The sequence below is a fragment of the Callithrix jacchus genome, chromosome X (assembly GCF_049354715.1).
Source record: "Callithrix jacchus isolate 240 chromosome X, calJac240_pri, whole genome shotgun sequence".
NCBI classification, from domain to species: Eukaryota; Metazoa; Chordata; class Mammalia; order Primates; family Cebidae; genus Callithrix; species Callithrix jacchus.
In genome coordinates this window covers 37,931,317-37,954,889 of record NC_133524.1, presented here as the reverse complement: position 1 = coordinate 37,954,889, position 23,573 = coordinate 37,931,317, and the positions used below count along the sequence as shown (strand labels likewise).

The 23,573-nt window shown below is 39.3% G+C and overlaps 1 protein-coding gene across 3 annotated transcripts in view; it reads left to right on the top strand.

The window, feature by feature from the left end:
* Positions 1-23,573, top strand: part of LOC103790211 (lanC-like protein 3) — a 132,389-nt gene that overhangs the window by 28,013 nt on the left and 80,803 nt on the right. For all 3 annotated transcript variants that reach the window (XR_013531577.1, XR_013531578.1, XM_078363011.1), the window contains exon 2: positions 14,808-14,931. Coding sequence is in view for 1 of the 3 variants with exons in the window: in XM_078363011.1 (XP_078219137.1) it covers positions 14,808-14,897 (90 nt within the window). In the remaining 2 variants the exon portion in view is untranslated. The remainder of the gene's footprint in view (positions 1-14,807; positions 14,932-23,573) is intronic.

Genomic DNA, 23,573 nt, shown 5'->3' with positions numbered 1-23,573 from the left:
TGGTTGTCAGACACATTCAAGAAAAGAGAACCACAGATACTGACATTTGGAGGAGTACTCCATCCCAGTGTAAATGCAGTTGCATTGTTTTATCATCCTCTGCTAAAGCCTGCCAACTGGCTAGTCCTTTCCCACACCCAGAGTTGCCAGTGAGCTTTTTAGGATGAAACTGTTAAGTAGGAACTGTCATGCAAAAGACATTTGAGGAACACGTCTGATTTAAAAGGCAGCGATGGTAACAAAATACACAAACAGGAAAAGCAGTCTTGGAGGAAACAGATGTTACCGAATATGTCCTAAATGCCCAAATCTATAATTAATATTGTCAGAGAGGAAAGTAATCACATGTCTTAAATGAAAGCAGGATATATTGAAAGGAATATTGAGAGAACAGAAAACTCTTGGAAATTAAGAAATATAATAGCAGAAATTAAAATAATTCAATGCAAAAATTAGAATATTCAGTTGAATTAGCATCCCTGAAAGTTCAACCAATCAGATTGATAATAAGAGAAAAGTTTAATTGAAGAAATACAGCCTGGCTAGTAGTCCCAATTAAAAGAGAACAAAGAGAAAAATTATGAAAAAACAATATTTTTTACTAAAAAATTTTTAAAGCACCTACCATCTCCTTTGTTTCATGCATTTCATAGAGCCCAGTGATGCTAAAACTGTATTTCCAGTGTCATTGAAAATGATACTTAGAACAGGATGAGAGGGTTGTATTATAATCACAGCTAACATGACACATGGCTTCTTTTTCATTTAAAATACAAACCGAACATCTGCCAACACACTGTCATGGTTACTTAGTTGGAAGAAAACCCTTAAAAACAATTATTTTGAGTTGAATTGATGACTTAAAGATGAAGTTTAGTATACCCAATTGTTATGTTCATCATCTTCCTAACTCCTATGTGCACTCCATGGAATGAGAATGTTTCAGGTGTGGTTTGAGAAATTATTGAAAGGACTTCACCATCAGTAAAGCATCTTGACCCAATTCACTTTATCTTTCTTCAGCTGTGCCATACTTATAGGGCAGCATTCATTCATACTGATGCTTATCTCCAGCCACTAATTAGCAATAGGTGTGTTCAGATTTCTTTTTATTTTCTTTTATTATACTTTAAGTTATGGGGTACATGTGCAGAACATGCAGGTTTGTTATATAAGTATACATGTGCCATGGTGGTTTCCTGCATCCATCACACCGTCATCTACATTAGGTATTTCTCCTAATGCTGTCCTTCCCCCAGGCCCCACTCCTGCTATCCCTCCCCTAGTGCCTCACCCCCTGACCAGGCCCAGTGTGTGATGTTCCCCTACCCATGTCCATGTGTTTTCATTGTTCAACACCTGCCTATGAGTGAGAACATGCAGTGTTCGGTTTTCTGTTCTTGTGTCAGTATGCTGAGAATGATGGTTTCCAGATTTATCCATGTCCCTGCAAAGGACAGGAACTCCTCCTGTTTTATGGCTACATAGTATTCCATGGTGTGTATGTGCCACGTTTTCTTTATCCAGTCTATTATTGATGGGCATTTGGTGGGTTCCAAGTCTTTGCTATTGTGAAGAGTGCCACAATAAACATACATGTGGATGTGTCTTTATAATAGAATGACTTACAATCCTTTGGATGTATATCCAGTAATGAGATTTCTGGGTCAAATGGTATTTCTATTTCTAGATCCTTGAGGAATCACCACACTGTCTTCCACCATAGTTGAACTAATTTACACTCCCACCAACAGTGTAAAAGTGTTCCTTTTCTCCACATCCTCTCCAGTATCTGTTGTCTCCTGATGCTTTAATGATTGCCATTGTAACTGGCATGAGATGATAATCTCAATGTGGTTTTGATTTGCATTTCTCTAACGACCAGTAATGATGAGCTTTTTCTCATATGTTTGTTGGCTATGTAAATGTCTTCTTTTGAGAGTGTCTGTTCATATCCTTTACCCACTTTTTGATGGGGTTGTTTTTTTCTTATAAATTCAAGTTTTTTTGTAGATTCTGGTTATTAGCCCTTTGTCAGCTGAGTAGATTGCAAAATACTTTCCCATTCTGTTAGTTCCTTGTTCACTATAATAATAGTTTCTTTTGCTGTGCAGAAGTTCATTAGTTTAATTAGATCCCATTGCTTTTGGTGTTGTAGTCATGAAGTCCTTGACCATTACTATGTCCTGAATGGTATTCCCTAGGTTTTCTTCCAGGGTTTTTATAGTGTTAGATCTTATGTTTAAATCTTTAATCCGTCTAGCGTTAATTTTCGTATAAGGTGTAAGGAAGTTAACCAGTTTCAGCTTTCTGCAAATGGCTAGCCAGTTTTCCCAACACCATTCATTAAATAGGGAATCCTTTCCCCATTGCTTGTTTTTGTCAGGTTTGTCAAAGATCAGATGGTTGTAGATGTGTGGTGTTACTTTCGAGGCCTCTGTTCTGTTCCATTGTTCTATGTCCCTGATTTGGTACCATGACCATGCTGTTTTGATTATGATAGCCTTGTAGTACAGTTTGAAGTTAGGTAGCATGAAGCCTCCAGCTTTGTTTTTTAGGATTGTCATGGCTATGTGGGCTCTTTTTTGGTTCCATATGAAATTTGAGGTGGTTTTCTCCAATTCTGTGAAGAAAGTCAGTGGTAGCTTGATGGGGATAGCATTTAATCTATAAATTACTTTGGGCAGCATAGCCATTTTCATGATACTGATTCTTCCTAACCATGAGCATGGAATGTTATTCCATCTGTTTGTGTCTTTGTGTCCTCTCTTTATTTCTTTAAGCAGTGGTTTGTTCTCCTTGAAGAGGTCTTTCACATCCCTTGTTTGTTGTATTCCTAGGTATTTTATTCTCTTTGTAGCAATTGTGAATGGGAGTTTTCTCATGGTTTTGCTCTCTGTTTTTCTGTTATTGATGTATAGGAATGCTTGTGAATTTTGCACATGGATTTTGTATCGTGAGACTTTGCTGAAGTTGCTTATTGGCTTAAGGAGTTTTTGGGCTTAGACGATGGGGTCTTCTAAATATACAATCATGTCATCTGCAAATAGAGACCATTTGACTTCCTCTTTACCTTTTGAGTACCCTTTATTTCTTTCTCTTATCTGATTGCCCTGGCCAGAACTTCCAATACTGTGTTGAATAGGAGTGGTGAGAGAGGGCATCCTTGTCTTGTGCCAGATTTCAAAGGGAATGCTTCTAGTTTTTGCCCATTCAGTATGATATTGGCTGTGGGTTTGTCATAAATAGCTCTTATTATTTTTAGATATATTCCATCAATACCTAGTTTATTGAGAATTTTTAGCATAAAGCGCTGTTGAATTTTGTCAAAGGCCTTTTCTGCATCTATTGAAAGAATCATTGTTTTCTGTCTTTGCTTCTGTTTATGTGATAGATTACATTTCTAGATTTGCATATGTTAAGCCAGCCATGTATTCCAGTGGTGAAGCTGACTTGATCATGATGGATAAGCTTTTTGATGTGATGCTGGATTTGGTTTGCCAGTATTTTATTGAGGATTTCCACATCAATGTTCATCATGGATATTGGCCTGAAACTTTCTTTTTCAGTTGTGCCTCTGCCAGGTTTTGGTATCAGGATGATGTTGGTCTCATAAAATGAGATAGGAAGGAGTCCCTATTTTTCTATTGTTTGGAATAGTTTTAGAAGCAATTTAACAGCTCCTCTTTGTACCTCTGGTAGGATTTGGGTGTGAACCTGTCTGGTCCTGGACTTTTTTTGCTTGATAGACTATTAATTGCTGCATCAACTTCAGACCTTGTTGTTGGTCTGTGCAAGAATTCGGCTTCTTCCTGGTTTAGTCTTGGGAGGCATAAGTGTCTAGGAATGTATCCATTTCTTCTAGACTTACTGGTTTTTTTTTTTTGCATATAAGTGTTTATAGTATTCTCTGATGGTAGTTTGTATTTCTGTGGGATCAGTAGTGATATCCCCTTTATCATTTTTTATTCCATCTATTTGATTCTTCCCTTTTTTCTTCTTTATTAGTCTGGCTAGTGGTCTATCTATTCTGCTGATCTTTTCAAAAAACCAGCTCCTGGGTTCATTTATTTTTTGAAGGGTTTTTTTGTGTGTGTCTCTATCTCCTTTGGTTCTGCTCTGGTCTTACTTATTTCTTGTCTTCTGCTAGCTTTTGAATTTGTTTGATCTTGTTCCTCTAGGTCTTTTAATTATGATGTTAGGGTGCCGATTTTAGATCTTTCCTGATTTCTCTTGAGGGCATTTAGTGCTGTAAGTTTCCCTCTACACCCCACTTTAGCTGTGTCCCAGAAATGCTGGTATGTTGTATCGTCGTTCTCCTTGGTTTCAATGAACATTTTTATTTCTGCCTTCATTTCATTATTTATTCAGTAGTCATTCAGGAGCAGGTTGTTCGGTTTTCATGTAGTTGTGCAGTTTTGAGTGAGTTTCTTAATCCCGAGTTCTAATTTGATTGCACTGTGTTCTGAGAGACTGGTTGTTATGATTTTCATTCTTTTGCATTTGCTGAGGGGTGTTTTACTTCCAATTAGGTGGTCAATATTAGAATAAGCGAGAGGTGCTGAGAAGAATATATATTCTGTGGATTTGGGTTTGAGAGTTCAGTAAATATCTGTTAGGACAGCTTGGTCCAGATTTGAGTTCAAGTCCTGAATATACTTCTTAGTTTTCTGTCTCATTGTTCTGTCTAATATTGACAATGCAATGTTAAAGTCTCCCAGTATTATTATGTAGGATTCTAAGTCTCATTGTAGGTCATTTAGAACTTGCTTTATGTATCTGGCTGATCCTGTATAGGGTGCATATATATTTAGGATAGTTAGGTCTTCTTGTTGCATTGATTCCTTTACCATTATGTAATGCTCTTCTTTGTCTCTTTTGATTTTCATTGGTTTAAAGTCTGTTTTATCAGAGACTAGAATTGCCACCCCTCCTTTTATTTTTCTTTCCATTTGCTTGGTAAATCTTCCTGCATCCTTTATTTTGAGCCTATGTGTGTCTTTGCATGTCAGATGGGTTTCTTGAATACAGCACACTGATCGGTCTTGACTCTTCAGCCAATTTGTCAGTCTGTGTCTTTTAATTGGGGCATTTAGCCCATTTACATTTAAGGTTAATGTTGTTACATATGAATTTGATCCTGCTATTTTGTTGCTAGCTGGTTGTTTTGCCTGTTAGTTGATGCAGTTTCTTCATGGTGCCAATGGTCTTTACAATTTGGTATGTTTTTTCAGTGGCTGGTACTGGTTGTTCTTTTCCATGTTTAGTGCTTCCTTCAGGAGCTCTTGTAAGGCAGGCCTGATGGTGACAAATTATCTCAGCATTTGCTTGTCTGTAAAGGATTTTATTTCTCCTTCACTTATGAAGCTTAGTTTGGCTGGATATGAAATTCTGGGTTGGAAATTCTTTTGTTTAAGAATGTTAAATATTGGCACCCACTCTCTTCTGGCTTGTAGGGTTTCTGCCAAGAGATCCACTCTAAGTCTGATGTGGGTACCTGACCTTTGTGGGTAACCTGACCTTTCTCTCTGGCTGCCCTTAGCATTTTTTTTATTTCAACCATGATGAATCTGACAATTATGTGTCTTGGGGTTGCTCTTCTCGAGGAGTATCTTTGTGGTGTTCTCTGTATTTCCTGCATTTGAATGTTGGCCTGCCTTGTTAGGTTGAAGTTCTCCTGGATAATACCCTGTCGAGTGTTTTCCAACTTGGTTTCATTCTCCCTGTCACTTTCAGGTATAACAATCATATGTAGATTTTGTCTTTTCACATAATACCATATACCTTGGAGGCTTTGTTCATTTCTTTTTTTCTCTAATCATGTGTTCTCGCTTTATTTCATTGTGTTGATCTTCAGTCTCTGATACCCTTTCTTCCACTTGATTGATTCAGCTATTGAAACTTGTGTACGCTTGACAAAGTTCTTGTGCTGTGTTTTCAACTCCATCAAGTTGTTTTTGTTCTTCTCTATGCTGGTTATTATAGATAGCATTTCATCTAACCTTTTTTCAAGGTTCCTAGGTTCCTTGTATTGGGTTGGAACTTAGCTTGGAGAAGTTTGTTATTACCCTCTTTTGAAGCCTGTTCTGTCAATTCGTGAAACTCATTCTCCATCCAGTTTTTTTTCCCTTGAGAGTGAGAAGTTGTGATTCCTTGGAGGAGAAGAGGGATTCTGGTTTTTGGAGTTTTCAGGCTTTTTGCACTGGTTTCTTCCCATCTGCGTGGATTTATCCATCTTTGCTCTTTGAAGTTGGTGACCTTTAGATGGGATCTCTGAGTGGATGTCCTTTCTTTTGATATTGAAAGTATTTCTTTCTGTTTGTTAGTATTCTTTCTAACAGTCAGATCTGTCTGCTGCAGGCCTGTTGGGGTTTGCTGCTTGCCTGGGAATCACCAGTGGGGCCTGGAGAACAGCAAAGATTGCTGCCTGTTTATTCCTCTGATACCTTCATCCCAGAAGGGTACCTGTCAGGTGCCAGACAGATGTCTCCTGTATGAGGTGTCTGTCAGCCCCTGCTGGGAGGTGTCTCTCAGTCAGAATACACAGGGATCAGGGAGCCACTTGAGAAGGCACTCTGTTCCTTATCAGAGCTCAAGTGCTGTGCTGGGATATCTGTTGCTCCCTTCAGTGCTGCTAGGCAGGGACATTTAAGTCTGCTGAAGCTGTACCTACAACCGTCCCTTTTCCCAGGTGCTCTGTCCCAGGAAGGTGGGGGCTTTATTTATAGGTCCCTGATGGGCAGCTGCCTTTTTTCAGAGATGTCCTGCTCAGTGAGCAGGGAGCCTAGTGACACAGTCTGCCTGCAGTGGTCTTGCTGAGCAGCCGTGGGCTCTGCCCAGTTGCTGTGTATACGTCCTGATGACTTTGTTTACACAGGTGAGGTTAAAATGGCCTACTTGAGCCTCAGCAATGGCAGATGCCCCTCTCCCAACCAAGCTCAAATGCCCCAGGTCAAGCTCAGACTGCTGTGCTGACTGGGAGAATTTCAAGCCAGTGTATCTTAGAATGCTGGTCTTCATGGGAGTGGGACATGCTGAGCCAGATCACTTGGCTCCCTGGCTTCAGCCCCCTTTTACAGGGTAGTGAGCAGTCTGTCTTACTGGCATTCCAGGCACCGCTAGGGTATTTAAAAAAATGCTGCAGCTAGCCTGGTGTCTTCCCAAACAGCCACCCAGTTTTGTGATGGAAACCCAGGGTGCTGGTGTTGTAGGCACTGGAGGGAATCTCCTGGTCTGCAGGTTGTGAAGACCATGGGAAAAGCACAGCATCTGAACCAGAGCACAAGGTTGCTGGGAAACGTCCCTAATGGCTTCCCTTGGCTAGGAGGGGGAGTTCTCCAGCCATTTGAGCTTCTGGGGTGAGGCAACACCCTCCTTGGGCTGCACCCACTGTCTAACCAGTCCCAGTGAGCTGAATCAGGTACCTCAGTTGGAAATGCAGAGATCACCTTCCTTCTGTGTTGCTATCATTGGGAACTGTGCACTGGAGCGGTTCCTATTCAGCCATCTTGCCAGAAAATCCCAAGAATATTTTTTAACGGTGAAATACATGAGTTGCCAGTTTAGAAGACCCACCAAAATATTCGATGGAAAAACAATAAAGAAGAGACTCTAAAAACTTGCAAAAGGAAAAAAAAAACCCTGGTTCCATACAGGGATTAGCATTGGACTTTTCATAGCAAGTTAGAAATTTAAAAGACAATGAAGCAAGGTCTCCAAAATTCATAGAGAAAATACTTTCTCAACTAGAATTCTATAGCAGCCAAAATTATCAATCAGGTGTGAAAGTAGAAAACATATCTTTAGATATGCAAGGTCTCCAAGAAGATACCCTTTTTGTAGTTTGTCAGAAAGACAGAATGGACCAAAACTTTGGAAAATATGGGATCATGATACCTCAATACCAGTGGAGACACAGGGATCTTCCCAAGTGGTGGCAAAAGGACAGTCCAGGATCCCTACTGGGTATTAATACCAAGGGTAGAAAAAGAGACAAAAGTTGTACTAATTGCACATTATATTGCTCAATGGATATTGATTTAGCCAAATAATGTGATATTATTATTTTGGGTAGATAAGAAAGGAGAAGTATGTATGGAGAGATAATTAAAAGCTAAAGTTTCATCTTTCATGTTAGCAGATTAATAGATAATGCCTAAAGTAACAAATAAATAGTTGTATAGGCTCGGTGTGGTGGCTCACACCTGTAATCCCAGCACTTTGGGAGGCTGAGGAGGGCAGATTATGAGGTCAAGAGATCAAGATCATTCTGGCCAACATGGTAAAACCCCTTTCAACTGAAAATACAAAAAGCAGCTGGGTGAGGTGACATATGCTTGTAGTTCCAGCTACTCAGGAGGCTGAGGCAGGAGAATCACTTGAACCTGGGAGGCAGAGCTTACAGTGAGCCAAGATCACACCACTGCACTCCAGCCTGGCGACAGAATGAGACTCTGTCGGAAAAAAAAAAGAAAAGATAAAGAAAAAGAAATAGTTGTATAAAGATGTCATTTTTAAAATATGGAGATAAGTTGCTAGAAAAATACACAGATAAAATGTTTTAAATTTTGCCTCAAAGGAGCTGATATATGAATGAGAATAGGTGTGGGAGTCTGCTATTATTTGGAAGCATTCTTGACTTTTAAATTAATTCATGTGTATTTATTTGAGAAATACAAACATCAAGAAAATAAATGAGGACTGCTTGACTGACTTTACCTATGTTTTTGGCTGTTATTTGTCCACATTTTGTTTTGTTCTTCGCATTTACCCTCTTCCTGCTCAATGATTAAACAGCATTATTGGAGAACATTTATGGAATGCCATCTAATAACAGAAATGATGTGGTCATTTACAAACAAATTTTGTCAACAAACATTTCCCCATAAAAAATATGCTTGATATATCCCTTATATCCCTATAAATCATACTAAATTAAGATTTAATGAAGATGTTTTATTAGTAGAATAAAGAGTTGAACAGCTCTGTGTTGACTCAAATCTTCATATAGTTTAATTTACACAGTTGTGCCTTCCCTAGTAAAGTAGTCAGTTAAAAATGAGGATTGCAACTATATTAAGCTTCTACCCAGGGAGAAGGGGCATGGGGATAGGGCCCAGTTAAGATAATTAAAAGTGAAAAGGTAGATGATTAGAATACAATAAAGACTGGTTGAACCATTTATTTAAAGCAGAGCAAGAGTAACAGTTTTTCATGGCAGTGGCTCTAAGATTCTACACTCTCCTAAAATGCTTCCAAGTCATTGCAATCAAGAGAAACTAATTATATAGACCATTAAGTTGCAAAGTGCTTTTTTACATAAACTATCCTATTTAATTCTTGCAATATCTCTTCAAGTTGGATATTATTACCATATTCATTTTCAGAATAGAAAATAGAAAACATTGCAGAGAGGTTAAGTAGCTTTCCAAAGGTTATATGGATGAGAAGTAGGATAATGATAACATTTTTTGCCCAAACAGGATACTTCTGACAGGCAACAACCAGTAAGGAATCTAACAACAGACACAACCCAAGATTTACCTATGAGACTTACGGCCCCCAACTGATAAGATATTGAGCCTAGTCCAGAACTCAAGTTCTTCTCCAAAGTTGTGAACTTTCTGCTGTCTTGGGTTGGTGGTACTATTAGGGTTAAACAAAATTCCCTTTTACTTAATTATAAATATAAATGTTGACTGAATAGCAATTGTTTCTGTTTGTTGAGATAACTTTCATGGGAGTGGGCAGAGCTTCTAAACCAATCTTAAGGATTCAGGACTGAATTAATTGCTTACTCCCAACCTAGACTCACCATAGTAGCTTAAAAACTTGTAGAGGGAAGGTGTCTGGGAGGCATTCAGGTACAGGTATGAAGTCCTAAATGGAACATAAAAGGACTGGTAGTGTGATGCTGGAGACAAGCATGGATGTTTAAGTATATGGAGTGAAATTAGATGGCAAGTTGTGAAATAAACCATGAAGCAAAGTTTCTAACAAATTTGTTCCCTGAGTTTTCTACTGTTTTTCTCACAAGCTGTTTTAAAAATTTTCTTGATTCATTTCCCTAGCATCTCTGGCTAGCTGTCCTTTTGTGTGTATTGTTCACTGCACATACAGTATCACTTTTGTTTTCATCTTACAGTTTCCCTAGAGGGTCTTTAATGGAGAGAACTCTAAGCTCTCAGTTGCCACTGCCTTTTTACTACTACAGAGCAGAATGATAAGCACCTTCCTGGCAGACAGAATATGCTCAGTACATATTTGTGGAAGGAAGGAATACAGGTGACATGTTTTTAATTTTATGAAACCAAATAACTTCCTTTGAGGCTCAAATATAAAAATCTCAAGAAAGGAAAACCTACATTTTAAAACTAGCTCTTTACATGCTCCTTCTTGAATGTGTTTTTACTTTTATGGATCTGACAGCAGAGCCACTTAGGATTAAGTATTTGATGGACGGGGTACTTGGTTGGTCATTAATATTGTCATATTTTCACTCACAATCTGCCTTTTGAGAGCCAAAAATGGTACAGTTCTACTACTTGTACATTATAGCTTGTGACAGTTAAGAAAACAGAAAAAAGTATGCAGCATTTTATATTTCCATGTGGTCTTTAACTCTTTGTGTATTCTAGTTACTCTATGCTCTTGTTTTCTTTCAGATAGAAGAATCTTAGATTGTTAGGAGTGATTTCTAATAGCCTTCCTTTATTGGGGAATGTCATTATTTTGTCTTCACTTTTAAATGATAGTTTTGCTTATATGATATTCTTGGTTGATAATCTTTTCCTCCCTTTCAGCACTTTGAATAATATCTTAACTGCTTTCTGGCCTCCATTGTTTCTGATGATATTGTTTCTAATGAGACATTGGTTTATGTTCTCAATGTGGTTTTCTTTTATGTGTTGAATCATTTTTCTTTTTGTCTCTTTCAAAAATTTATGGCATGTCTAGGGATAGAGTGTGTGTGTGTGTGTGTGTGTGTATGTTTGAAACAGAGTCACCCTCTGTTGCCCAGGCTGGAGTGCAGTGGCATGATCTTGGCTCATTGCAACCTCTGCATCCTGGATTCAAGCAATTCTCATGTCTCAGCCTCCCAAGTAGCTGGGATTACAGGCACCTGCCACTACGCCAAGCTAATTTTTATATTTGTAGTAAAGTCAGGGTTTTGCCATGTTGAACAGGCTGGTTTCAAACTCTTGACCTCAGGTGATCTGTCCATCTTGGCCTCCCAAAGTGCTGGGATTACAGGGATAAGCCATCATGCCCAGCCATATCTCTGTATTTTTTAAAATGGTATTTGGTTGATCAGGTTAGATGAGATTGTTTTTCATTAAATTTGGGAGATTTTCACACATTATTTCTTCAAAATCTTTTCTTCTTTCTTGCTCCTCTCATTCTAGGACTCCAATTATTCATATATTGATTGGTGTGCTTGATGTATTCCACTGGTCTGTGAGTCTCCATTCAGTTTTCTCTAGTGATTTACCTTCCACTTTATGGATTCTTTCTTTGCTAGTTCAAATCTGCTTTTAAGACTCTCTAGTGATATTTTTCCATTTCAGTTATTGTACTTTAATACTCCAGAATTTTTGTATTTTCTGTATGTTTATTTTCTATTTGACAACTGCTTATCTTAGTACTTTTGATTTCATCTTTAAATATGGTTCCTTAGTTTTGAATATATTTATAAAAGTTGGTTTGACATCTTTGCCTTCTAATTTTTCAGCTTCTTCCAGGATAGTTTTCATTTATTGCTTTATTTCCTGTGTACAAGTCAGTTTCTTGCTTCTTTACTTGTCTTAGAATTGCTTTTTAGAAGTGGACATTTTTGATACTGTATTGCAGCAGCTACAGATTTTGCCCATATTCATTCTATAGAGTCTGTCTCTCTTGTAGTATGTAGCTACTAAAGTCTTATTTTTTTTTTTTATCTTTAAACCTTGATACCTAGAGCTTTCCTGGCAGTACAGCATGGTCAGCCTTCAGTTTGTCAGATTTCGTCCTTAAATACCCTGTCTTAGTCAGTCTGAGGTGCATTATCAAAGTGCCATAGACTGGGTGACTTAACAGAAATTTATTTCCCACCATTAGGAAGGCTGGGAAGTCCAAGATCAAGGTGCTGGAAAGGTAAGAGTCATACTAAGGCCTCTTCTCTTAGCTTAGGATATTGGCTTCTCTCCAGTATATCCAGATAATTGTTCTGTCTTCACATAGTAGAGAGAAAGCAAGAGAGCGAGTGCATATGCTCTCTAAGAACACTAGTCCTATTGAATGGGTATCCCATCCTTATGATGACATCTAACCTTAATTACTTCCATAAAGGCCCTATCTCCAAATATAGTCACATTCAAAGTTCAGAAAGTTTACAAATCTGCCTTGGCTTTTACTTTTTGAATATGCAAGGATCCACATACAGCCAGGGACAAGTTGCTAGCTAGGGAAATCGCTGGATTTTCCTGAGTGAATATAGTCTTTCCTAACAGTTGAGCTATATGGGAGCTTCTTAAGGTTCACTATGGCTGTCTTATGGCTGGATCTCGCTGTTAAATTTACAGCTTATTTTCTTACCTGTAGCTCACCCCAACACATAGTGCGACCCCAATTTAGCTGTGATGTTGATCTTTCTCAATTGTTTGCCACTAAAACAGTTACTGTTTTCAACAACACCCCTAAGCATAGATTTTACTTTAAAATCAGCCCTCTCTATCATCTAGGCTCAAAGCCTGCTGCTATACCACAGTATAAGTGCTACATCACAGAGTTGGGGGTAGGGAGGCAGCATGGCAGGAGTTTAGGCTAATAATGCCACAAATTCACTGTATTTCTTGAATAAACACTTTCAATTTGTTGTATGCCTTTTTCCAGAATACTTAAATGTTTTCCTTTGGCAATTTTACTTAGTTTATCATTGCTTTATGCAAAGATAATTCCGTGACCTCTTTACTCAGCCAAGCTTGAAGTCTGTTTATGGATGGCTATGCTTATGAATTGTGGAAGGATGGAAACATTCATTGTGGGCCTACTATTGTTGTTGTTGTGTGTCATCTAGCTGTTTTCAAATTTGGGTATTTAAAATAAATACTAGGTGAAGAATCGGTTTTCTATTATGTGAAATATACATATCTATAATTAAGTAAAATTTAAATTCATTGAGTAGACATTTTTTTCTACAAAAAAGCACTTCTGTTTTTCATTTATTTCAAAATGTTCTCTTGGAAATGAATACTTTAAAAAGTCCTTTGGAAAACAATTTTAAAAAAAATCTTGCTCTAATGTGAATTTTTGTAAGTTAAAAATTTATAAGATTAAGAAATGTTGTAAGCCTTTTATATTAACAGGAATTTAATTCCAGTGGCATTTTATTGATGTATAAAAACAAAAAAGATTTCTTTTTAGAAATATGTAATTGAAGTACATTTTATGTTTACTTGTATAGAAAAGTAAAAATAATTCTCCAAGAGCGCATATATAGCTACTGCCTTATTTACTGCACAGGGTATCATGGGTATACATTTTGATTATCTATGTGGCCCTATCTTCATATATCACAGAGAAGAATTTTCTTTTTCTGATGGGCAGTGGAATAGGGTTGCATGTGTTAAAATGTCACATTCTACATAATTAAATTTTGTTTTAAACAAAATTATTATTTCTTTTTTGGAATGGGTTTGGCCAAATGTATCTTAACTCCTCAATGTTGTTTTGTCACCTATCTTTTCATATAAGTAATGGTTCTCTGGGTTTATATTATAGAGGCCAGTTGAAGTTTTATTTATTTTTAGGTAGCAGGACAAAGACATTGTCTAGAGGCTGGGTTTTGATTTGGTTGCTTCTTTCCAACAGCAGAATGCCTTGTGGTATCTACTTATACTAAAGAGTATAAATACTGCTATCACAAACACCCTTGGTTTCAGGAATGTGCTAATGTCTGAATATAACACAGTTAATTATGTCACTGTCCCTGCTCAGGGCAACTGCCACTGAAAGGAGGTACTCACTTGATGAGGAAGATAGCAGATGCAGTGCTTTGGAGTTAAGTGTTACTCCATTTCTGACTCTAAGAAAGAGGTTTATGATGCTGGCTGTTTTCTAGAGAGTACATAGCAGTTTTCATCTGGTATATTGTCATGTGGGATTTTTTTTTAATTACTCTCAGCCAGGCGTGGTGGCGCACACCTGTAATCCCAGCACTTTGGGAGGTCTAGGTGGGTGGATCACTTGAGATCAGGAGTTGGAGATCAGTCTGGCTAACATGGTGAAACCTTTGTCTCTACTAAAAATACAAAAAAAAATAGCTGGGTGTAGTGGTGCACACCTGTAATCCCAGCTGCTTAGGAGGCTGAGGCAGGAGAATCACTTGAACCCAGAAGGCAGAGGTTGTAGTAAGCCGAGATCATGCCATTGCACTCCAGCCTGGGCAACAGAGCAAAACTCCATCTCAAAAAAAAAAAAAAGAAAAGAATTACTCTTTGTTGGCCAGGTGCAATGGCTCACACCTGTAATCTCAGCACTTTGGGAGGCTGAGGTGGGCAGATCGCTTGAGCCTAGGACTTCAAAACCATCTGAGCAACATGGCAAAATTCAGTCTCTACAAAAAATTTTTTTAAAAATTAGCCAGCTGTTTTGGTGGTACACACCTGTGGTCCCAGCTACTCAGGGGGCTGAGGTGGGAGGATTACCTGAGCCTGGGGGGGGGTCAAGATTGCAGTGAGACATAATCACCACTGCACTGCAGCCTGGGTGACTGAGACATTGACTCAAAAAAAAAACTTTTTTTTGCTTATAATTATATATCTTTTTAGTTTTCTTCACAGGAAAAAAGCCAATTCAGTATTAAAATGCTACCCAAGATTGACGGCAAATACAAAGAGGAAGTCTGCATATTCAAATAGGCGAGACAAACTTTTGAAAATAACAATTAAAAAAGTAAGTATATTAGGAATTAAAAGAAAAATTTTCACAGATTTGCCTACCTTGTTGATGTATATTTGAAATCTGCATCCCTGAATTATGTACACTGCTAACAATTAAAAATTACCCTTGTTAGGAATTCTGGTGAAAGTTGCTTTTAACTAATATTATTTTGTGGGTTGGAGAGCTAGGTTCACTTTCCTGTGTGCTGGACTGTCTTTGAGAGCCCTGTTTCCATAGGACTTTGCTGAGCTAGGATTTATCGCCTTGGCCTGGGGGAAGGACTTGATTCACACAATGTTTTGTTCTAGAAGTTTATAGATAACATCATTGCTTTGCTTAATGATAGACAAAGTATGAAGGAAGTTAATAGATGGTATTTTAAAAGGTTTTACTTCTCATACAAAGGAAAAGACATATTTGAGCTTCCCTTCCCACTCTGAGAGAATACTCTTCTTCACCATTCTTTACTCTAGACTACATGCTATTTAAAGAGAGCATGGATAAGAAAGCACAAGGCAGTGGTAAAAATTCTATAGAACTGCTCCATAGCTGAAAATTACATTACTAGAGGTAGCTATTGTATAAACATCCAGTACTGGGCAGCACAAAAATAACACTAGATGCTATGGAAGTGATATCACATGTGCTAAAAGACAAATATATCTTGTATCTCACTCTAGTAGGGCTTCACGCAATTTTCTGTGAGTGTGGTTGAACATGCATATATGTGTGTGTTTTAAGGTAACTGGCTCTGAGTTGATTTTTGTGTATGGTGTAAGATAAGATATCAGTTTCATTGTTCTGTGTGTGGATATCCAGTTTTCCCAGCACCATTTATTGGAAAGACTACTCTTTCCACCTTGTTCTTCTAGGTGGCCTTGTAGAAAATTACTTGACCATGTATACTGTTAAAAACTTTAGCTGAATTAAATTTAAAAGAATTTAATTGAGCAAAGAATGATTTGCAAATCAGGCAGCCTCCTGTGCCAGAGAAGGCTCAGATACTCCAGTGCAGCCACATGTAGAAAGATTTATGGACAGAAAAAGGAAAGGCCATACAGGAAATGGAAGTGAAGTACAGAAATAGCAGGGTTGGTCACACCTCAGCATTTGCCTTATTTGAACAATTAGCCCCCATTCATTGGCCAAAACTCAGTGATTGGCACAAGAGCAAGCTGCAGTCTATAATTCCATTTAGGTTATAGTTCATGATGTACAGATAAACTTTTAGGCTGAACTTAGAATATATAAAGAGGTAGCTTTAGGCTAAACTTGATTTAACAATTCCCCTCTTTTGGTCATCTGCTTAATTTTGAGAGAATCATCAAAACTTTAGTCATTGATGTCACTATCACCATTGTAAATGTACTTACTTGGTTTTGAAACCCACTGGGAAATAGCACAGCAGTGCGTTTTGTAAGGTGGAAACAAAGTCGTAAGGTTATTATTATTATTTTTTTGGAAGGGTTAGAGAGTACCTCCTTATGCTACAATGTCCTTTTTACAGGGGAGACGGGAGAAACAAAATGTGGTCTGTTCTAAAATCTGTGTGTTTCCTTAAAGTCTTAGTTTGATTATGTCACATTTAGCATAAGAGACTCCATTTTGTTTGGTCTGGTCTGTTGGAGCAAACAATGGCCTCCCATAATTTGTTTTAAAGCTCCCCATTTTTGGTCAGATTCTTGCATAGGGGAGAGTGTGACCAAACCTTAGGGCCTTAGCACCACTCTCAGTTGCCATTGTCTTGGATTTCTGGTCTCAGCATGTCATTCATGGATTATAGTGCCTTTATGGTCACATATTTCTTTCAGCTCTTGTCATTCCAGTTGAATAGAGACCATTTGACATTCTAGAGATGGCTGCATGGAAGTATTTAAAATATTTGAGAGAATACAGTGTACTAGGGAGACTACTATTAAGAGTGTCAGGACGATAATACCAAGAGTTGGAGTCTGCTCCTTAGCCAGGTTCCCCATAAACCAAACCAACTGAAATCAAATAGACCAAAGAAGGAGCTAGATGAAGAGTCTACTTACTTTAAGCAGTCTCTTTATTAATACCCTATAACTTAATCTCTGTAATATTGGATGTGATGTATTTCTTCAGGGGCAAGAAGAATTGCCAGCAGCTGCATAGATATATCTGTTTAGCCAGTTAGTAATCCAGAGTAATTCTATCATTTAGCATAACTTTCACAAGAGAATTTAAAGTCTGTTATGTAACCATAGCCTCTACAATAGAATCTGCTATAAAGCATATCATGGGGGATAAATTTCTAGTTATTACCTCATTTACTCTAAACCATGGAAATAAGGACTTAACAAACAATGCCCTTCAGAAGAGTGAAGACCTCCTGGCAGTGTTCTTTTTAGTTTATGATGTAGGTTAAGAGGAGTGGACCAGTGTTCTGTTTCTGACTGTGAGGCAATGTATGTACCATTAAAATTTCTCAACTACATTAGGCCTCATCTTCCATCTATCAAGGCCCAAGGTTATCCATGTATAAGGCTGGCTGCAAAGTTTTTCACAAATGAAAGTATACCCCATAAATGCACACAGTAGATCCCCTTTAATTTCTATCATTCATAGAGGCATAAACAAGTGAAAAACTATTCAAAGATGACAGTCTCATGATAGTAGAGAAGTTTTGATCTGTGATGTTGGGACAAAGCTGTCCACATCAAGGATGCCACTTTCTTTTGAGGAGAAGCTTCCCTGGTTAGCTTTATCTTAAGTTTTCCAACGTGCGTATAGTTCCAAGAGTGAGGACAGACCCCTCTAAGTTTTGAGATTATGAACCCAAGGTTCAAGGTTCAGAAGTTTTGCTGCAGTGTGGATGGTGAGGATAGTCTTTCAATGATGTTCTTAGAATGTCTCATCTCCGGGTTCTATATTGTGAAGAGGTTGATCTCAGTCAGTGAACCATTAAAAACTTTCTTGGTGAAAATACACTTTGGAATAATAAGCTACTGTTACAACATCAGCTTCCTTGCATGGCAAAGTTTTCTATAAGCAGAAAACATGCATTGAAAATGACAATTGGATGAAATCCATTTAGAAGTATTTAGCCCATCAAATGGTAGAATGTACCTGAAGTTTTTATTTATGTTCCCAAGAATATGGGTTTGACAAACCAAACATTGGTCATAAACTATTTTAGCAACTTAGAAGTCACCACACCAATATATGTATTTAATTTGGATTTAGAACTTTTAATAACAATAGCTTTAAAGACTCAGGAAGGACAAGACAGCCATCCTGGTTTTCCTTGAGCCTATGCTTAACAATAGATTTATGTCTGCTTGAATACCAGTTGTTTCTCTAATTTCAGTGCATAGCACTGATAACTGATGGGCTATCATAGGTAATTTTACTTAGAACATGGAGTTCATTCAAATTTCATATCTAAACATTTTCAGTACTGACTGATTTAGCATGAAAATATGCAAAATATTTTCTTGGTATTAATTTTTGTTATGCTTTGGTGAGCAGTTTTATATACCAGTCAGTATCTTCATTAAAGTTCTAGGAATTCTTAGTCCAAATGATGTGATTCTAAAGTTATTAGAAACCTGTACTGAGGAGTGCTTCTCAGGGTCCTTTCCATCCTTTCCTGAACCTCCTTAAATACATCATATTCTTTGATGTTGCATGCTTGTGAAGTTTTCAGTAACTGCATCAGAATAAAGCAATTAACTATGGGAATGGCTTTAAATAGTCACAGTTAAAGACACAATTGACAAGGAAATATGGTTATTTCTGTGGTCTACAATAACTTAACCATAATTATGATTGATAGCATATCCTCAGACATATTAGAATTTTAGAATTTCCGTGCAATTTTGGAACATATATTAATAACATTAATTAAAATATAGGCTAAAGAAAGTTAAACATTATTTCTTATTTGACAGTGCTTTGCATGTAACTTAACCTGCCCCCACTTCCACGCTGACTCCCTTTTCAAACTCAGCCCACTCACACCTGGATAAACAGCCTTGTTGCTCATACAAAGCTTGCTTGGGTTGCCTTTTCAATCAGATGTGCGCTTAACACCTAAGAGGCAAAGCAGTCCTCACAAGATCAAGAACAACCCCAAACACAGCTCAAAGAAAGAAAAGTCTTCCTAGCTACAAATAGAGTCAAACCCACATTTCTGTCCAGCCATATTTTAGAGGATCTCAGCTTCTCAGCTGAGCACCTTCACATGAAGGCCCAAAAGCCCTATATGAAAGCATTACAAAGACAGGAAATCAAAGGATGTCCATGGAAGGGTAAAGGATCAGTAACAAATAGGTACCCCAGAAAGTCAAGAATCATATAAATAAAATGAATGAGGTTGGTTTCCAGAAAGAGAATGGAACCTGGGCCCCAGTCCTAAAAGCACAGAATCTTAGCTACTAGACCACAGGCTGAGGTGCTCTTTTGTCAATGCTGTAAGGAATCCAAGGCAGGCAGTTTAAACATTTAAAGTATTTTAACTTGTTTCAGATGTGAGCTCAACTGGAAGGTTGTTTAGTTAATAACCTAGATGTTACTGTTTCAAAGACAGGATCAGATTTACATCTCCAAAGGACTGTGAAGTCCATCAGGACATTTAAAGGATACTCTCTGATATTGGTTCAATAAAATCATCCATAACATTCATTAGTTCTGGTTTAGAAGAAAAACTTTGTTGGATCTGTATTTTATAATCTCAGTAGTTTCCTTCTCATTCTGCAGTTACCCTGTTTGTTTTCTATGCTCCAAATTTAAATGTTTACCATCTTTTGAGAGAAAAAAAATGTTCGCCTTGTGGAATTTCAAAAATCTCTGCCTAAGAACTTATGGAAGCTGAGGGAACAAGCAGAAAGGTAAACTTTGGTTTCCTGGGGCAATGTCTATTTTGGGGCTTAGAAAGACTAGGGTGTAGGCGCTGGTTCAGTTAGTGGGGAGGCAGAGATAAGTTGAGGTCCCACACAAGAAAAATATTCCTTGGCTGGGTAAGCAGAACTGGTTGTATATATTGAAGAGCTATGTGAGTTTATTATTTTCATGTTCCCGTACGCCTAGGGTTCCTGCTAAGATGGCTCCAAGTGGCTGGAAAGTTGTTGTTGCGGTAAAGTGAATGGCTCCGTTTGTTTTGTTTTCCTACTGGAGAAGGTACTGTTTTGTATTTACTAGGAGCCATTGAGATGAGTGATTAAAAGTGGGTATAAGAAGGCATTCATTAGTTTGGGAGCTATGTTACAATGAGTCCAGGGGTGAGGATTCATGCAAGGTATATGTCTGCTAAGACAAAACCCTGATTGATTGTTAAGCAAAGAGGTGGTGCTGACCTTTGGGGGTTCTGTAAAGCGGGCAGGTTGACTAAATGAAGCGGTTTGGATGACTAGAAACAGAATGGAGGAAGAGGGTAAAGTGGCAAGATAGACAGGGGCAGGGCATTTAAGTTTCTTCATGAATTTGGGTAAGTTTCAGAGAAGCTGGGGAGAGTACTTGTGACTTCCAAGATGGGGTGGGAGAGTCAGGTTGCTTGTCTGGTGGACACAGCTTTATCCTGGAGTGGTGTACCCACTGGGGGGCATTTTGCAAGGAGACGGTGGTTGGGGTGCTGTAGACAACCAGAAAGGGGCTGGTCCACCGAGGTTGTAGAGACTGAGGGGTTAAGCTTTTTATTAGAACTGACCATATGGATGGGTGTTCTTATATGGCTGGGTATCTGGAGTGGATAAGAGAAAATAGCAGCCTGGTGGATTTTATGTCTGACCTGTTGGAGGACTGGGAGATAGTCTCCAAGTAAACTGGTGTTTGGATAAGGTTGGGTCCAAGCACAAAGGTACAGCCATCTAGGAGTTTGAATGGGCTGTATCTGGTGGGTTCTTGGGGTGTGGCTTGAATCCAGAGGAGTGCAAGGGGTAGGAGGATGGTCCAGTCCTTTTTGAGCTGGAGAGTGAGTGACTTCTAGCAAGGGATGGGGAGGTGGTGTCCCACACCCTAGGGTTAAGGTAGGGGTTCATAAGGGGAGCTATTGAAGGAGGTATGGTTTCAGGGAGGAGGGCGGCAATGAGGTGTAGCTGTAACCCAGGAATAGTTAAGGAGGCAGACAATTTTGTTAGGATATCTCAGCCTAACAGGAGAACTGGGCAAGTGGGGATGATTAGGAAAGAATGTAGAAAGGAGTGCTGGCCTAATTGACACCAGACCTGGAGAGTTATGAGAGGCCTGGAAGCCTTGCAGTTTAGTCCCATAACAGTAACTGTCAATTCCCACAACAGTTAGGAAGGCCAAGGAGACAGGTTCTTGGAAAGAATGCAGTGTGGAGTGGGTGGCCCTCATGTCAATTAAGAAGGGGATGGACTTACCCTCCACCATAAGGGTTACCCAAAGCTCGACTTCTGTGATGGTCCAGGGGGCCTCTGAGATGTTCAGGCAGCATCAGTCTTCAGCCACCAAGCCGAGGAGATCTGGGAAGGATTCAGTCCAGGAGCTTTGTGTTGGAGCTCCAGGAGCTCTGGGAGCAGTGACAAGTCAGAAAGTCTGACTTCCAGTGGGGGCAGGGCTTAGGAGGAATCCCGGCCTGCGGGCCATTGACCCAGTGGCCACGTTTTTTACACTTGGAGCAAGGTCTGGGAGGGGTGATGGGATAATGCAGTTTGGGTGCTTTGAAGTCTTTGTGAGCTGGTTGTATGGCTGGGGTTTGTCTTATGGCAGAGGCAAGCATCTGTGGTTCTGCAATGTGCTGCCATGAGGAAGCTTTTTCCCTATTATTCAACACCTTGAAGGTGAGGTTAATTCCTCCTGTTGTGGAGTTTGAGGGCCAGACTCTAATTTCTGTAGCTTTTTTCTAATGTGAGCGGTTGATTGGGTGATAAAATGCATATTAAGAATAAGGCAGCTTTCAGGATCTAATGCTATATTATTGCCTGAGGGTGGCAGCTAGATGGGCCATAAACTGAGCAGGATTTTTATCTTATTCTGAGTGGTTTCATTTAGTTTTTCATAACTGACAGCCTTATATGCTGCCCTCTGAAGCCCTTTAACTAGAAAAAAGATCATGTAATCTCACTTGGCTATGCTAGGGGACCCTGTCTGGTAGTCCCATTGAGGGTCTTCTTGGGGTACTGCCTTGGTGCCTTCCTGAAGGCTAGGCTCAAGGTGCCAGCAATCATCAGCATTAGACTGAGCTAGGGTTTAAATCTTTTCCTGTTCTTCAGGGGTGAGAATAGAAGTAAGGATGACATTTAAGTCACTCCAGGTGAAATTATAGGACTTGGGTAAGTATTCTTGTATATATATGGTGGGGTCTGACGGGAAAGAGTCTAGACACTGACTGGATTTGGGAGAGGTCAGACAGAGAGAAAGGAGCATGTACCTGGACTAATCCTTCAGCTCCAGCCACTTCACAAAGGGAAAATTGTTGGACAGGGGCAGGGTAGTTAGCCCCAGGACTAAACTGTAAGCTGAACTGGGTATGAGGTGGGGAGGTGATAGGAGGGGCATAAGGAGGTGGGTTGCTGGCAGAGGTAAAGGAAGGAGGCTCTGGTGGGGGGAGGTTAGGGCCTGGATTGGGGCTTGGTTCAGACAGGTAGGAAGGAGAAAGGTTGGAAGGGTCGATGGACAAGGAGGATTCTGAGTCACTGGAAGAGACAAGAGGGGCAGACAGAAGGGAGAGAAGGAAGATTTGGGATGGATCACATTAAGAGTAGAGATTAGTGAGGAATTGGAGTGTAAAAAAATGCCTGGACATAGGGCATCTCAGACCATTTGCCCATTCTATGACAAAAATTGTTTAAGTCCCACAAAATAGAGAAATTGAAAGTGCCATTTTCTGGCCATTGGGAGCCATTGTCTAATTTATATTGAGGCCAGGCTGTGTTGCAGAAAAAAAATTAGACATATAGGCTTTAGATCAGGTGAAAGTTTGAAGGGGTGTAAGGTTCTTGAGGGCACAGGCCAGAGGGAAAGAGGGAGGGATGGAGGGCAGAAGATTGCCCATGATAGACTAGAGATGGTTGAATAGAAAGATAGAGAGGAGGAGGAGAGCAACCACTAGGATCCTCAGCAGGTGTCCCCGACTGGGGTTCTGGGCTATGTAACTGGTGAAAGGCCAAGGCAGGTGTTCCCAGTGTTGACCAGACACCAAGGTAAGACTGTCTTCCCAAGAAAAGTCTGTGACTAATGTTGTATTTCTTGAAACACAGATAGGAGGTGTCATCTTTGTCTCTATTTAGGAAGAGGAATGGTTTAAAGAGAAATGGAGATTGTTTACCTCATCTGAAGACAAAGGCAGGGGTTTTACAGGCCATTCTGATGTACCAAGGTCAATGGTAGACTCTTCAAGGAAGGAGAACAGGATAGGGGACAGATCTCCTGAAGGAGTTCCCCTATCCTGGGTTTTGGCACCAAATGGTAAGCACACATCTGACTGAAAAGGCAACCCAAATAGGCTTTGTGTGAGCAACAAGACTGTGTATTTACCTGGGTGTGAGCAGGCTGAGTCCGAAAAGGGAGTCAGCATGGAGGTGTGGGGCAAAGCGGGCTTTATAAGTTGGGGCAATGAGTGGACAGTTACAGTTTAGGGTTGGTTGGTGTTGACTCAGTGGGTTGATTGGTAGGCAGGAATAGGAACCTGTTGTCCTCCTCCTTTGTGGTCTTCTTACTGTTTCAGACTT